This window comes from Mytilus californianus, unplaced genomic scaffold, assembly GCF_021869535.1.
Source record: "Mytilus californianus isolate M0D057914Y unplaced genomic scaffold, xbMytCali1.0.p SCAF_23, whole genome shotgun sequence".
Taxonomy (NCBI): domain Eukaryota; kingdom Metazoa; phylum Mollusca; class Bivalvia; order Mytilida; family Mytilidae; genus Mytilus; species Mytilus californianus.
In genome coordinates this window covers 2664544-2681502 of record NW_026262672.1, presented here as the reverse complement: position 1 = coordinate 2681502, position 16959 = coordinate 2664544, and the positions used below count along the sequence as shown (strand labels likewise).

At 32.9% G+C, this 16959-nt stretch overlaps 2 protein-coding genes across 2 annotated transcripts; both read right to left on the bottom strand.

Annotated features, from left to right (window-relative positions):
* Positions 1–7555: 7555 nt before the first annotated feature.
* On the bottom strand, positions 7556–12421 carry LOC127732312 (uncharacterized). The gene is made up of 4 exons (XM_052241375.1): positions 12003–12421; positions 11034–11160; positions 9438–9564; positions 7556–7797 (listed from the first exon to the last, which is right to left on the bottom strand). Exons 1-4 carry the CDS (start codon positions 12404–12406, stop codon positions 7661–7663), a joined length of 795 nt encoding a protein of 264 aa, XP_052097335.1. The 5' UTR covers positions 12407–12421; the 3' UTR covers positions 7556–7660.
* LOC127732259 (protein PFC0760c-like) lies at positions 12421–16605 on the bottom strand. Its single transcript, XM_052241339.1, is given in 2 exon segments — positions 12421–15183; positions 16365–16605. Coding segments are annotated over 2 exon segments (2799 nt in total). The 5' UTR covers positions 16419–16605; the 3' UTR covers positions 12421–12438.
* Positions 16606–16959: the final 354 nt, after the last annotated feature.

Below are 16959 nucleotides of genomic sequence, written 5' to 3'. Positions count from 1 at the left end.
TTCCATAACGATTGTTTGTTGCATTAGTAGTATTCTGTACTTTGACTTCTCGACAATCCTCGAAGAAAAAACTGGGGTCATTTTTCATTTTTGCCATCCTTTGCAAAAACTTGGTGAATACTGTGAATGGTGGATATACCAAGTGGTTTTGAATCTTATATCTGGTGGCCTCTGATGTCCACTTTTCTTGGATATTATATGGAAGTTTTGCTATAATAATATTTACGCCAGCCGATGAGTCATAAACACTAAAAATACTTCTATACATGTCATTCTCTTTAACTGCTTCTATTTCTGAAACTATATCAAAAAGCTCAAATAAACGTTTGTTGTCTTTATTACTTATTTTGGCAAAGTTATTGAGTTTCTTACGCAAAGCACTTTCTACAATTTCTGGACTTCCAAATCTGTCTTGAAGTCTAGCCCAAATCCTGGCTACGCCTCGAGATGGGTTTCCTGCATTAGCTGCTCGAATGCTCAATGCTTGTTTGCAACTTTCGGGTCCCAACCATTTAACCAATAAGTCTATTTCTTCAGACGGAGTAACGTTTAATTCACGCATTACATTTGTAAAACTAGCTTTCCAAGCTAAGAAATATCCAGGCGTGTCATCATATTTACAGAGCCTTGATAATAACAAGTCTTTTTTAACAATGAATTGAGTAAACTCCCTACATGCGTCTGTCTGAGTAAACGTGGCAGTAGGGATTTGACTTACTACTGCTGGTATAAACGTAGGTGCATCAACATTTAAATTTTGAGTTAAAGGCGTATTGTCATTTTGATCAGTTTGTTTTAGTATGAATTCTGAAGTACGTCTTTGGATGTCTTCTTTATTTGGTTCTGAAATAGCACAATCGTCATCAAAATTATCATTCAAGACTCTGAGTTCACATTCAGCTTCCTCTATATCACGTTTCAGAATTAAAAGTTTCATGTCTGCTTGTATGGCTGTTTGTTTACGCATAAGTTCAACTTCTTCTTGTGCAAATTTTGCTCTGGTTTTTGCAGCTTCAACTTTGGCTCTTTGCCGAGAAAGATGTGAACTTCCTCTTGAACATCTAGATTTTCTATCGACACCAATATCTGACGGTTCTCTAAAAGCGTCCGGTGGTTCAATGATTTCTGATAATTGTTCAGTTTTAACTTTATGTAGTTCTTCCATATCAAAGACTTGCAACATTGTTTCCAGATTATCTATTACTATAGAGGCTTTCTGTTGTATTGAACTAGCAATCATTCTATGTGAAGCTCTCTCACGAGAACTTTCGTCACACCGTTGAGAAAACAAATAGTCGTCATACTTGCGAGAAATTTCTTCATATTCCTTTAAATGTTTCATTAGTTCTTGCTTGTAAGTACAAGCTAATGTTTTAGTCATCTGGGTGTGCTCATGTATATCTCCCATAATCATGTCTATATATCTGTGTTGAGTTCGTAGTTTTGAAGTAAACTGTCTTACACTCTCCTCAAACACCAATTGTCCTTCTGGAGTAAGTCTCCTTGCCTCACGCAAAGTTCTTTCTGAATCCATGTCTATTCTTCCCGATACCAAGGTTTTTTACTGTAATGTCAAAGATACGCTGAAACCTGAGTTACTATCTTTTATTGCAGACCTCCAGAGAGGGTAAAAAACTGAAAATATACAAAAATGAAATCTAATAAGCACAATGTTCACAATCGACAATGTTCACAAAATAATGGTACAATTAATATCAACAATGTTCTCCATACATTGAAAAATATGTCTATCTTATAAAACAACCAAAAAATGATCAAAAAGTGCCATAGAATTACATCTTAGATAACAAAATTATAACACGAAAAGCGTTCTATACACATACTGTTTTAAGAAAAAACGAACGCCGAAATATATGGCTCTATTGGCGTTCCATACAAAAAAAATTTTGACAAACTGACGGAGTAATATCAAAAATCGAGAATTAAGAAGCTTAAATTGACTAGGACTGGTGTATAATAAATGCAGGAATAAAAATAACCATCATATAAACATCGGAATGCTTAATTTAACATGTAAAATACAAAATAAGTGTGACATGAGATATGACTCCTGAGAATTGTTTGAAATCACAATTAAATTCAAAAGGACTGACCTTAGACTTTAAATACGTATATCGGACATACAAATGAAGGTTATAAACTACAGTATAACAAAAACTCACCCTGTGGAGGGTTGAATACCAAAGAAATGTTTGTTTATCTTTGCCGTGTGGCAGACATCAAAAATAAAATTCGACATAATGACGGACAGATCCGTAATTTCCGGAGTGTGACATAACAACTATATAATAGATATACATGATAAAACCAAAGTGGGGACTAACTACAGAATAAAAACGGATACATTACATAAAACAACTTAATCCAACACATAAAAAAAATACACAGCCGAGTTAGCCAACGCCTCAACGCACAAAGTGACGTTACATTTGAAATTCTAAAAGAAAAACACACAAAGTGACGTCACATTTGAATTTGTAAAAATATTTCCCAAAAATAAGATAGGATTAGGATTGATTAAAGATTAGATTTGTAATACTGACATTACATTTATTAATAACAATGAAAATTACAATACTTATTAATATCAAACGGTAGTAATTAGATAATTAATTGTATTATCTAGCTATGTCGGTGTTTCTTCTGAATCAAACTGTAAACCAAATATATCGTATAAATTTCGTTGAACCAAACTAAAATCTAATAAATGAAGGTTGTGATTAATTATCTTTACCATAACACACGAATATAACAGAAAAGACGTTAAGACATTTGACAAAATCCGACGAGAACAACAAATATAATATCAAATTTAAATACATGAATTTGGGATAGAAAGGTACCGTGACACGTCTTATAGCAATGCGGTTTCACACTCAGCAAACAGTCACAATCGGGAATAAATCACGTTTGGTAATTAAAAGATCAGACGACGTAATGACAAACCACAATCTAACACGTGGTAAAAATGTCCTTAGTTAGTTTGGACAAAGACACATCGTATGGAATGGGAAATTGATAATTGGGAAGTTGAAATCGTCCCGTTTATCATAGATTTTCGTGTGAAGTCGTCCATCTGTGTCAATATTGAGGAAAAGATCAAGGTATGAAGCAGTCCTTCTAGTATCAGTAGTATCCTTAATTTCAATTTCACTGGGATATATGAGATGTAAGTATTGGCTGAAATATGGGTTATTCAATGACAGAACATCATCAATATATCGGAAAGTAAAATTAAAGAATTTCGCAAGGTGCTTTTTCTTTTTGTCTTTTAGAAGGTTCTGAATGAATTCTGCTTCATACGAGTACAAAAACAAATCGGCCAGTAGGGGTGCACAATTAGTTCCCATTGGAATACCGACTGTCTGTTGAAACATAAATCCTCCAAACTCAACAACTATATTGTCGATCAAAAAGTCCAGCATTTTGATAATATCATCTTCAGTATATATTCTGGTAGGTTCAGTGTGGTTTTTCACAAAATATGAATTATTGTAACCCAAAACAAGAAATTTGTATCTACGATTCCCATTTTTATAGAAAAAGCTCTGTTTAATGAAATGGTGAAGTCGATCTTTGAACTGAGCATGGGTAGTAGTAGTGTAAAGCGTAGAAAAATCAAAAGTCTTATGTTGCTGCAAAATTGCAAAGATTGATTGATTGTTGGTTGCTTAACGTCCAGTGGCAAATATTTCATGCATATTCAGGACGAGAACAAATTAACAATAAATACAATAGGTAGGTTCTGTAATAGAGGCGTCTGGGATTGAGGTCGGAGAAATTTAGACTGCCACGTGAAATGAGGGTATATTGGATAGGGACAGAAATTTAGCCTTGCAACAGGTCACCTACGGACCCCTCAAAGAGTTGTTGCAAGTGTTCTTAACGTGCAAAGAGCGTGGCACTCTCATTACACGACGCATCGAATTTAACGTCTCCATTCTGACCGGACGTGGCTGCAAATTTGTACATCCCGCACAGCCAAACGGACGCCCCACTTTGACGAGGGTTTTACCGCCGGTCGGAGGAAGACCAATGGTGACCATACTTCTATTCCCCAGTCACCCTTGGGATTAAAATTGCAAAGATTGTGATCGAAGATTAAGCAGTAGATCTTTCGAATTTTTGAGAATCCACATCTGGTTAACACCACTGGTAGAATATATCTCATCACAATATTTTTGAAGCCCATCTTTAACTGTAGAAAGAATAGTAGTAAGTACTTTAGAAAGATGTTTAGTCGAACATTTTGATGACCCAGCTATGTATCGTTCTTTATATGGAGTTTTGTGTAGTTTTGGTATCCAGTATAATTATGGTAAATTTTATTCGTTTTCTTTGATGTTGATACCAAAAGAAAGGACAGATTTGTGATTTTGTAAAATTTCGTCCTTGGTAAATGATGTTAAAGAATATGTAGGGTTACCAGTAGTTCTATTTATTCCAAGCTCTGTTGTAAGACATTGCAAATAATGGTTTTTACATATGAAGACAATATTATTGGAGGCTTTATCTGCTGGATCAACGACATATTTGTCATGCAAAGAGGATAAAGCATCCACAACATCCTGATTTTAGAAAGGGTTAGTAACTCTTGTGCTCATATTGCATCGTAGTTTTTGAATGCGCTTCTGAATGCATGATCGAATAGCTTTGATCCATTCAGACAAAGTGTCCAGTTCTGGTTCGTCTGGTTCGCGCTTTACCCATTTTCTTGCATAGTCCTCAACTGCATCCATCAGTAACTTGAAATTCTTTTTCCAGTTGATGGGCTGGGGAATTCTCTATTTTGGTCCCTTGGCTAACAACTCTCTTAATTGTTCATTGGTAACGATGCCTAGGTCAAAATGCCAAAATATGCAATCTTTAATGACCTGCCAACAGTATCGTTAACTATATTCCTTCAACATTGTTATTGGAACATATGCACTTAAAATGGGAGAGAAAATTGTGAACTGTCAAACTCCATTCTCTATGGTCCACCAAAAAGCCTTGCCGACTTCGTTCGAGAAGTTGGGAGAGATGGATAAGATTGTGTGACACGTATTTTTTTAATAACCACACATCATCACAATTTTTTGGATTTAGAAGTGAAATTCCTTTCGAAACATTCAATTGGAGGCCGACTAAAGAATTAACTGTACAGTTTTTTAGAAGTAGCAAGTTAAGAAAAATCACACAGGTAAATGATAAATAAAAGTCAGGATAAATTTTAAAAAAAAAAGGCAGGACCGAATAGAGGGAAAAATAAAAAGGCAGGACAGAGATTACAACTAAAAAAAAAATGCAGGACAAAATTTTTCATCCTAGCATGGATATAAACAGGCACACACAGAATTAAACGTGGTTTAACTATTTCGAAGGCGCCAACTGTCCCAGGTACCTCTTACCTGGGACAGTGGTGTAACAGTACTACATAAGAATAATATACAATAATCAGTTGAAACAGTAGAAATACTATCCAGAAGTTGACGCTTCCGTCAAATCTTCCTCTCTATCAGCACCTGCTTGTGTAGGCTTGTCCTTTATAAGAGACTTCCCATGCGATTAGGAAACCGTACAACTAGGAGTGGCTTTCTTCAAAAATTCTACTTCAATAAACTTATCTTCCTTTGAGACGAAGAAAACTTTCTCTTTGTATGACTTATTATCTTTGGCGTCGTTCTCTTTCTAACGACTCTCCCAATCTCAAGGTCCGTCGTGACAGGAGGAAGCAACTCGGCGACATCCACAACAGGATCTCTCTGACAGATCCTTCACCGGATTGCTATACCTCAATTGTCGACTTATATGATACTGACTGATTCGTTCATTGTTGAAAACCCTCAACGAACAACATAAACTTGGTAGGCGCCGCACTTATCATGTTTTGCTCCGAATCCGACAATGGCCCTAAAATATGTTCCTCTACCAAGTTTATGTTGTTCTCGCCAAACTGAAAAAATGGATACTATCTTCTGATTATAAGGAGTATCCAGTCCAAATTTGGTAAAAATCCTGGGTGAGGATGGTACCAGAAACTTGTTTATGTTTTAAAAACTTTAACTGGAGACTGTTTGTAATGTTAACTGGAGGAATAACATTTCTCGTCAATCACAGTCTAATACGACCACAGAAGTTGAATCCTGAATAGTTGGAGCAAGTTAGGGACACAATATTCAGGCTTGCATGATACTGTAAGAATTTGGATTGTGATCAAATTTTTGACATAATAAAGGTTTCTAACCCAAAACAAATGTGGTCAAATCTCTTTAAAATTTTAAATGGGACATTTGATTTACCTAGTATGGTCTGATATCTAAAATCTAACTACATGGTTAAAGATTCAGCATATAAAAAACACCATAAATTTAAATTTTAGTTGAGATCAAACAAAGTTTAGTTTTGGACCCTTCAAACCTTAATATGGACTAATTTGAAAACAGGGCCCAAAATAAAAAAATATAAATGCACAGTAAGATTCAGCATATCATAGAGTCACAATAATTCAATGAAATCAAACAAAGTTTAATTTTGAACCCTTTGGACCTTAATGTAGACCAATTTAAAAATGGAGCCCAATATCCAAAATAGTAATATAAGGTTAGAACCCCCAAAAATTAAAGACTTTAAATTAATCTCTTTGAAATTGGTTAAAAGATTTGTATTTATTTTCAATTTCATATTTTTGCTATTGCGCAATACTGTGCTGTACCACAATACTAAGTTAATCTGTTATATCTAATCAGTTAAACAGTGTTCAATTGTCCTAATATAAGAATTTAGAAATACTTGGAATGAGTTGTTTTATCCTGTCCAGTACTATAGACAAAATTTCACATAACGTTTCATTGCATACAAGAAAATAATCATCACTGGAAGTTAACTTATCAAATATTCACCCTTTTTCTATCTATGTACAAGCTTTAGTAACCATGTAAACTCAAGTTTACAAATATTCTATGGAAACACCCAATGAAAAAAATAATAGTGCTTTGAAACACCCAAGATATATGTCTATGACACAGAAATATTTTAATGAAATGAAATGTAGGATTAATTTCATACATCTTTCAAATTCAAGGGAATATTTGTTTTCAATCCTTTTTCTTATGCAACCTGATGTGACCTACTATGATTTGGTGGTATTACACCTTTATAATAAAAATCAATGGAATTACTAAATTCTATGAATTCTTTGAATGTTTTGACTTGAACAATCAGCCATTTTGTGCAAAATTTTAAACTGGTCCTTTGACTAATTTCATTGTAAAGCAAATAATGCATTCACAAATAGAGATCAGACAGCCATGAGGTTGAAAGTAAACAAATTTAGGTGGATATCTAAAAACATGAAATATTTTAAAATAATACACTTTGATTGCTATGTTGAGTTTAGATTCCATCAAAAACTGCCAGTCTATAATTTACCAATGCGATATGACAATTCATTGCCTTTTCTTTATTTCTAAGTATTCTCTAGGTGCCCTTTTGTCAATTTTTTTCATGCGCTCATGTTTCATTAAAGTTACCATGCCTTTTTTGTGCGATAGGGAAAACACTAGAATGTAATTAAGTATGCCAATGAAAAAGAAAAAAAAAAAAGAGTATATGTCTCCATTGGACTACAAAAGTCAATAAAATTACACAAGTGTTGTTTTCAAAAGATGACACAAACCTGAGCAAGTGTGGCAGTGTATTTTCTAAGTGCAGTTGATGTTATTCTTTCAGGACTTGTCAAGGATAATTCACTACATATCTTTTTGATCGAGTCATAACTTCTAACTGCTCCTGCACCTAGAATAAATTTAATTTATTACTTTATCAATTAAAAACAATTTTACATCTTATTAATAAATCTATTCAACAATGCAATAGTATCCTAATACCATGATTTCCAGTAAAATAAAACCATTTTGTCACATATTTCACTCCGCTGACGTCCCACAACAATGAGTGTAATGCATAGAAATAATGCAGTTCCTTTGCACTTTGTATTGGTTTTTTTTCATTAAAATTAATGTAATTAAAAATTTTAACTTATCCAAGAAAAAAAAAATATCGAAAAATATTTAACGACCAAAACATGCTGATAATTATCTGTCAGTAAAGAATGTGTATCACAATTTGTATAAAGCAATTGATATCCTTTCAGGTGTTGATTGTTGAATCAAACTCACGCACACCAGAAAAATAAATCAAAACTTTTAGTTTTGTTCCACATGAACAGCGATTTAGTTGTGAAGTAGAAAACCAGTCTAGACCTAGTGTAAATTAAGAATATTGTGTGCACATTAATGTTTCTAGATCTATTTTGTATTTTGATTAGAACTCTCTAGTTGATTTTAGGCAAATAAAGAATGAGTGATTGCCTGAAAAACATAAGGGAAGGTGTTTTAAGCAAATATATTCAGTTATTCATTCCCCGCATCTTGTAAATTATGACTCTGATCAATGAAAGGATAACACACAAAACAATCACAGGAAGACTCTTGAACAAAAGTAGGGAATTCTGGCCGGCAATACAGCGGTCATAAAACAGCTTTCAAGTTGTCATTTCCCTGACAATTTATGAACTCATGCTTATCATGATTATAAATACCAATTTCAACTAAATTGTTCAGTAAAATCTATTATATGATGATATCAATGAATGCATATTACTTCTGGAAAAATTAGTATAAGCTTTTTAACGTTCTGTTAATCTAAACAATCAGCAACCAACTGGAAGTGTGAGTCCTGTTAAATGTGTAGCTTTCATAAACTGAACTGCTGAATTGAATCATTCAATACAGGAACTGGCATAAATTGTAGCTTTATACATGATAAAATAAACAAGTAACCATGTTATATGATTACAAGTTTAGTTTATAATACTTTATTGATGTTTTTTTAATCTAGTAGGGTGTTTTTCAGAGGGAAAAGCATGACATGTGTGCTATTACATGCTTTTACAAACTTTTTGTCATGTCATGACATGATTTCTTATGGCAGAAGGTTGGCAACTATGCCTATGAACCGCACCAATAAAAAACAACTACTGAACAACAGGCTCATGACGACATACAGGTGCATAAAAATGCAGCAGATTTGAATGTTTTAACAGGCGGAAATATTCACCCTATAAACCTGAGACTATAGTGTATCATAACAAAATGAAAAGACACACTATAAAATATAAGTTGAGAATAGCTTAACTCACCAAAAAATGAAATAGAAATCTTATTGAAGTTGGCATTGAAAAAGTGTACAGACTTTTAAGAAAAACAAGGATTCTAACTACTTCCTTCTTTGTTACACAGGATCCAGCACTTTCAAATACATTAAACAAAATAAGTTTTTTTAAAAGTTTTTAAAAGTCAAGACTTGGGACTTCTCATTTTGACTGCAAAAAAACTCTTATATGGAGAATTAAAAAAATAAGGGGCAAATGTTACCTTTTGTTGCAAACAGGTACTTGTTGGAATCTTTAATTTTTGCCTTTCTTCGATTATTTAAATCTGCAATATAGTTCAGAGCTGGTTTAACATCTTCAGGGACAAGAACTGGTACAGGTCTACAGCGCTGTCAAAATAAAAAGATTTTTTTTAAGAAAATATTTTATGAATAACTACTGAAATAAAATATGGTATGAACAGATGCTTACTGCATTGGTGTTCATGCATAGACATGCTCCCTGTTTTACTACCCTCTCCGACAGATGACAATAAAACATTAAAAGATTTGGAAATACAGTAAAAACTGAACCCTGATTAATCCGAAGTTCATGTCAAACCAAACAGTTTCCAAGTTTCGTAAAAATCTCCCTATTAATAAACATTATTTTAACCTGTACAAACAGAATCCTGCTGATCATCGAATACAGAACACATTTTATAGTAAATGACATTGTGTATAAAAAAACCTGTCAAAACAGATTGATAGCATTCAAAACAATGTTAGTTTTGCAATGATTTGCATGCACAACAGTTGATCCCTAAGGGTATTTGAAGTTTGATGAAATTATTTTTCTATACAACTAAGCTTTTGCATGTATGTGTCGTTAAAACTTTTGAGATACACTCCATTTTAATCAAAATAATAAAAAATTTCCATCACCATATTAAAGGACGAAACAATATTTTCTTGATTTCAAATTGGAATTCATTGAAAATTTGAGTCAATTTCCATGAATTTCACAAACGTAAAGATATATATATACCATGCTAAATATGATTTTGTGTAAAGGGCCATCGAATGCAAACAAGTCGGAAGATCTGCAATGATGCATGCTGTGATCACATTAGTTTATTAAGATCTTAGATTGCAGATAAATTACTGAAACTGATGATGTTAATGACAAATTAGTCACATCATCAGTAATTAACAGACTTGATCAGTGGAGAAATCTGGTTTTGAATAATTGAATCAGACAATGATGTAGACACACAAAAAATAAACCGAGGCCCCAGATTTGATTCATACTGATATTTTGGATGTTTAGGCTAAGTTGTTGAAGAATATTTGCTATGTATACTATAAATCAAACTGAAGAAATAAATCAAATAACCAAGGACATCACTGTGAAGGAAATCTAGCTACACTGAAATATTTATTAAATTTTTAAAAAGGAATTTGATCAATGAACAGTTTGAACTTGTATTTGATTATGAAAAAATTGCTATTTGTTTTTCTGATCTTTAAATATCTCTATAATCTATTTCATTTTCTTTTTTTTAACATTGAAATCAACATGAAACTTGTTGTATTTCGTTTTACTTGGTGTTCTTGTCAGTAAGTGTTAAATTGATTTTAAACTTTTCAATTCTGTTAAACTCTGCAATCTGAATACATGTGAAAACCAAACAAAACACAAAGTCTGGACTGTGTTCGGTTAGGACAGGTTTCATTGTACAAATATTCTATTCATTGATGATCGAAGATATTTTCTCATTAAGAATCATTTAACAAATTAGACCTCATGGCAAAGTGTCTCATGAAAGCACAGTCAATGAAGGAACCTATCAGGATACAAAAAGTATCTCAATACTTACTTTACCCCTGGTGATTATCAGATCTTGCGAGCTAAGAAGGTGCATTTCCAGGTCTGACAGGTCTCCAATTAGTGATTTGTCTACATCATTTAATTCAGTTTTTCTATTTGTGTTAAAGTCTTTGAGGCTGAAAAATAAGTATTAATAGAAAATACAGATTCTCACAATGATTTCTCTTGAATCTCTGGATTTTATTTTGCAAATAATGGTGATTTATCTAATTCTGAGTGTAGTCAAAGATTCATTGTCACCTACATGACAAACATATTAATTTGAGGATTGAAGTATGATTTCATGTTGTCTATATATACATGTATGATATGTTTTCAAAATTTAAAACCATGGATATCAAACTTATTATCACAAGCGACAAACAACCCAGGGATTACAAAAGTGTGCAGAACAGGACACAAGTTTAATCACAAGTGTTGTTTGGCACCAATATTCATGGATTCCATGAATAGAGGAATAAAAAATTTAAATACACAAATTTTCTATAAGAATATATATGCAGACTTTGGCAAAATCATGAAATTGCAATTTACCTCATACCACGAAAATTGGTACCCATGAAATAAAGGAATCCACAGTATAATTATTGCACTCATAAGAAAAATGCATCAGCTTTTAAAAGTAGTGTAGGTCATGATATATTTCTAAAAATTACTGCACAGCTAATCCTTGTCATATTGAACATTATTTTTGAAATGTAATAATTTAAGTAAATGCTAAGGTAATGCAGTTATTTGCAAATAAATGCCATTCCACAGATATTCTTTTTCTAGAATTCACAGCTGTTATGTTTTTTAATGGATCTAGAAAAAATGAAAAGGATTGACAAGTAAGACAAAGGTAAGCAGCAAGGTAATGCCGAACCATATGAGGGAACAGATATTATTACTTTACAGAATGGTGGGCATCAATTGATGACAAAAGCATGTCTGTGCCAAACTAAAGTCTAATAATTACCTCATTGCATCTATTTCCCCTGATCTTCTTTTGTTATATAGGAGGAGTCTGGCTTGTGCAATCGTGCATAGACTGCTGTACACATCTTCCTTATATTGGAAATCTTTCAACCTTGTTATTAGATGAATATTTAACTTTCTTACATCTTCTGGACTTGGTATAGCCTTATTTTGACTAAATGTTCTCAAAATTAATATTGTTCTAGCCAGTTTCGTCACACGCTCACCCCATTCAGACTTAATCAAAATGTCCACATTGTTGCAAGCCTCTATTCCTTTTTTAGTGTCATCACCTTTATCAGTGGATTTGATTAGACGATTTCTTTTTATTTTTATCATAGTTGTAAGGTCATATTTGATTTTTATTGCATTTGAAGGTGATTTTAAATCATCTTCATCGTCCATTGTTGGAGCTGACACATTCAATGCTGCTCTGACTATATTGTCAAAATAAGTGGGATGTAAAAGGTGTCCATCGACTCAAATTCCTCTTCTTCTTTGGCATCACTCTTCATTTCACTAACATCCTCTGCTTCTTCTTCATTATTATTATTCACTTTACTTTCATTGTCTTTTTCTTTATTCTTCATTTTATTAAGTTCTATCAACAGCTTTGAAACCAATCTCATTCTCTGTGAGGAATACTCAGCCCTTTTCAAAACGTTGTCTATACTTCTGTTGTACCATGATTGACCAAACAATGTTATTATATCATCGTTTCTTGCCACTTTTCCTACTTTGTCATTATTCATCTTTCCGAAAACCTCATTCCTAAATTTTTCTGAACCAGCTGTATTTGCTAGGCGACCACTCAGAATGTCTGATTGTATCACTAAATCTTTTTTTCTTTTTTTTTCTTCAGGCTTCTTAGTACAGCCACTCTGATGTCTTGGAAGCATTGACATCAAAATCCATTCTTTACAGTGAGGACATGGTCCATAATCATCACAACAGAAGTCTTTTGTCGGTCTTCTACTCAGCAAAAGTTCTCCTTCTTTTTTACCAATTACTTGAGTATTATGTTTGTCATCTCCTTTTTCCCTAATGCCATCAATTTTTTCAACTTTATGTTTTGCCCTCAGGTGTGGTCCAATATGCAGAACTAGCTGCCCACAAAAGTAACAAGCATGGTAGGAGTTATAAACTCTAGTGCCTTTTTTTTCTGCTTAGTCATTTTTTTCATTTGATTTTAGAACCCTTCTTGTATAAACTTTATTATGTTGCTTACATCGTAAAAACTGGTCTGCCTCTAAGTCATCAGTTTGAACTGTTTCATTGTTAACTGTCCCTAAATCATTTTTTTTTATTGTTGGCGTAGCAAGATTATCTCCATTTTCATCAGTAAGAATAGGATCATCTATATCATTATCAACTGGCTTAGCAAGATTATCTCTATTTTCATCAGTAAGAATAGGATCTTCTGTTTCATTATCAACTGGCTTAGCAAGATTATCTCCATTTTCATCAGTAAGAATAGGATCATCTATATCATTATCAACTGGCTTAGCAAGATTATCTCCATTTTCATCAGTAAGAATAGGATCATCACTATCAACTGGCGTAGCAAGATACAAAATTTCATCAGTCAGAATAGGATCTTCTTTATCATTATCCACTGGCTTAGCAAGATTATCTCTATTTTCATCAGTAAGAATAGGATCATCACTATCAACTGGCGTAGCAAGATACAAAATTTCATCAGTAAGAATAGGATCATCACTATCAACTGGCGTAGCAAGATACAAAATTTCATCAGTAAGAATAGGATCTTCTTTATCATTATCCACTGGCTTAGCAAGATTATCTTTATTTTCATCAGTAAGAATATGATCTTCTTTATCATTATCCACTGGCTTAGCAAGATTATCTCTATTTTCATCAGTAAGAATAGGATCAGCTTTTTCATTATCCACTGGCTTAGCAAGATTATCTCCATTTTCATCAGTAAGAATAGGATCTTCTTTATCATTATCCACTGGCTTAGCAAGATTATCTCTATTTTCATCAGTAAGAATAGGATCATCTATATCATTATCAACTGGCTTAGCAAGATTATCTCTATTTTCATCAGTAAGAATAGGATCTTCTATATCATTATCAACTGGCTTAGCAAGATTATCTCTATTTTCATCAGTAAGAATAGGATCATCTATATCATTATCAACTGGCTTAGCAAGATTATCTCTATTTTCATCAGTAAGAATAGGATCATCTATATCATTATCAACTGGCTTAGCAAGATTATCTCTATTTTCATCAGTAAGAATAGGATCATCTATATCATTATCAACTGGCTTAGGAAGATTATCTCTATTTTCATCAGTAAGAATAGGATCTTCTTTAGCATTATCAACTGGCTTCGCAAGATTATCTCTATTTTCATCAGTAAGAAGAGGATCTTCTGTTTCATTATCAACTGGCTTAGCAAGATTATCTCTATTTTCATCAGTAAGAATAGGATCTTCTGTTTCATTATCAACTGGCTTAGCAAGATTATCTCTATTTTCATCAGTAAGAATAGGATCATCTATATCATTATCAACTGGCTTAGCAAGATTATCTCTATTTTCATCAGTAAGAATAGGATCTTCTGTTTCATTATCAACTGGCTTAGCAAGATTATTTCTATTTTCATCAGTAAGAATAGGATCTTCTGTTTCATTATCAACTGGCTTAGCAAGATTATCTCTATTTTCATCAGTAAGAATAGGATCTTCTTTAGCATTATCAACTGGCTTAGCAAGATTATCTCTATTTTCATCAGTAAGAATAGGATCTTCTGTTTCATTATCAACTGGCTTAGCAAGATTATCTCTATTTTCATCAGTAAGAATAGGATCTTCTGTTTCATTATCAACTGGCTTAGCAAGATTATCTCTATTTTCATCAGTAAGAATAGGATCTTCTTTATCATTATCCACTGGCTTAGCAAGATTATCTCTATTTTCATCAGTAAGAATAGGATCTTCTTTTTCATTATCCACTGGCTTAGCAAGATTATCTCTATTTTCATCAGTAAGAATAGGATCTTCTATATCATTATCCACTGGCTTAGCAAGATTATCTCTATTTTCATCAGTAAGAATAGGATCTTCTATATCATTATCCACTGGCTTAGCAAGATTATCTCCATTTTCATCAGTTAGAAAATCTTTCTGTATTTTCTTTTTCTTGGCAATACTCTTCAAAATAAAAAGCAAGGGTTAAATTAATATATGTATGTCATCACCTATGATAAGCTAGATAAGACTTAAACTTAAGAAAAGGAATGAGTTTGCCAGGGGCAAAATAGTAGGTCCAATAGGAAATTGTGGCTTCTTTTTCCAAATTGATATATATATATTTCAAGTAAATAGCCATTTCTGTTAAATGTTTCATATAAAACTGGCCATTGGTTTGTTTTGTCTAAGTTGTTATACACTAGTCATTTGGGGCCATTGAAACCTTACTTTTGTGTGTGAATTCATTGACCTATAATTGCTTACATCTACTTATTTATGTCTTGAATGGAAAGTTGTCTCATTGGCATTCATACCACATCTTATGTCTATATTGTACTTCTAAATACAGAATTGTAGGTTAAAAATTCAAAATGGTTTTGTAAAACATAGTATCTTTCCTACTTTCGTTGTTGTCTCTGTTTTAGTGTAATAGCAAAATGCACCTAAATTGCATATATATCATAATATCTGATAAATTTGTAAATCTTTTAAAAAAATAATTTCAGCTTATTGACATTAAGTCTAGTAAAATTCAGGATGGTTACGAAAGATATTAATGTTTTAAAACATTAAACTATAGACTATGATATGCTAAGCCGAAGAAAAAATAAGTCTTATTATAAGGGGGGGGGGGGGGGGAATCAGGAAAAAAAATATAACAAATTTTCCTCTGTATAAACAAGCTTTTGACCAAGTCCATTCCACCTGTCTTAATACATACAGTTATGAATGGAGGATCTGTTATAGAGATGATGATAACACCCCCTTTTTTCAAGTTAATTGATCTGATGACAAAAACAGATTGTTCTTCCATTTTTAGCCTCTGACAGGTGTATTTTGGCATTGAAGTCAAGGAAAACACATTTGTATGAATATATCTTAAAAATGAAAACTTTAAAGGGAGCGATCAAAATCACCATTTGAGCAGATATTGACAATGCATGCATGCGTAAATCTCGTGTTATAAAGGAATTCCTTGCTCATTTCGGTATTGATAATGGAAGACAAGATTCTAAAGCAAAAAACTAGCAATGCAAAACAGTCAGATATACATGCTCAATCATGCATTACTATCTCCATGTAATAAAAAATTTAAGTGTCAAACCATCAAATTATCAAATGATGCAATTATGAAAACTTACCTGCTTGCTCTGGCAATTGTTTCTGCTCTTGTTTTGTTTTCTTTTTCTTGACATTGGACTATAAAGAAAAAATAAAAAAAATACATAATTGTAACAGGATGCTGTTACAAAGTCTCCCAAACAAAGCCCCTGTAATAATAAACCCTGTGGTACTACCCCTATAATTTTCCCATTAAAGCTGTCCAATCTCACTTGCTTTTTTAGGATTTGATGACAATGAAAATTGAAATGATTGTGTTTTCTAATGAAATTTTTGTTGGGATCTTGACTTCAAAAAATGGGGGGTGACCCCGGAGACTCATTATATTTCATTTGATTTGTTTTATTGTCCCATATATATATATATGGTTTAGGGTGGGGATTTCTACCGTTTACAAGTTCTCACACCTGAGGGAGTAAGAGTGACCCCAAGGACTCACCCTTTATTTTATTTGATTTATATATGTCCCATACAAGATTGTATATGGTTTAGTTGTGGGGATCTATAACGTTTACAAGTTCTCAAACAGGCAGGGGAGGGGATGACCCCCTGGGATCCCCCCTATATTTCATTCGATTTGTTTTATTGACCCATACAAGAATATATATGGTTTAG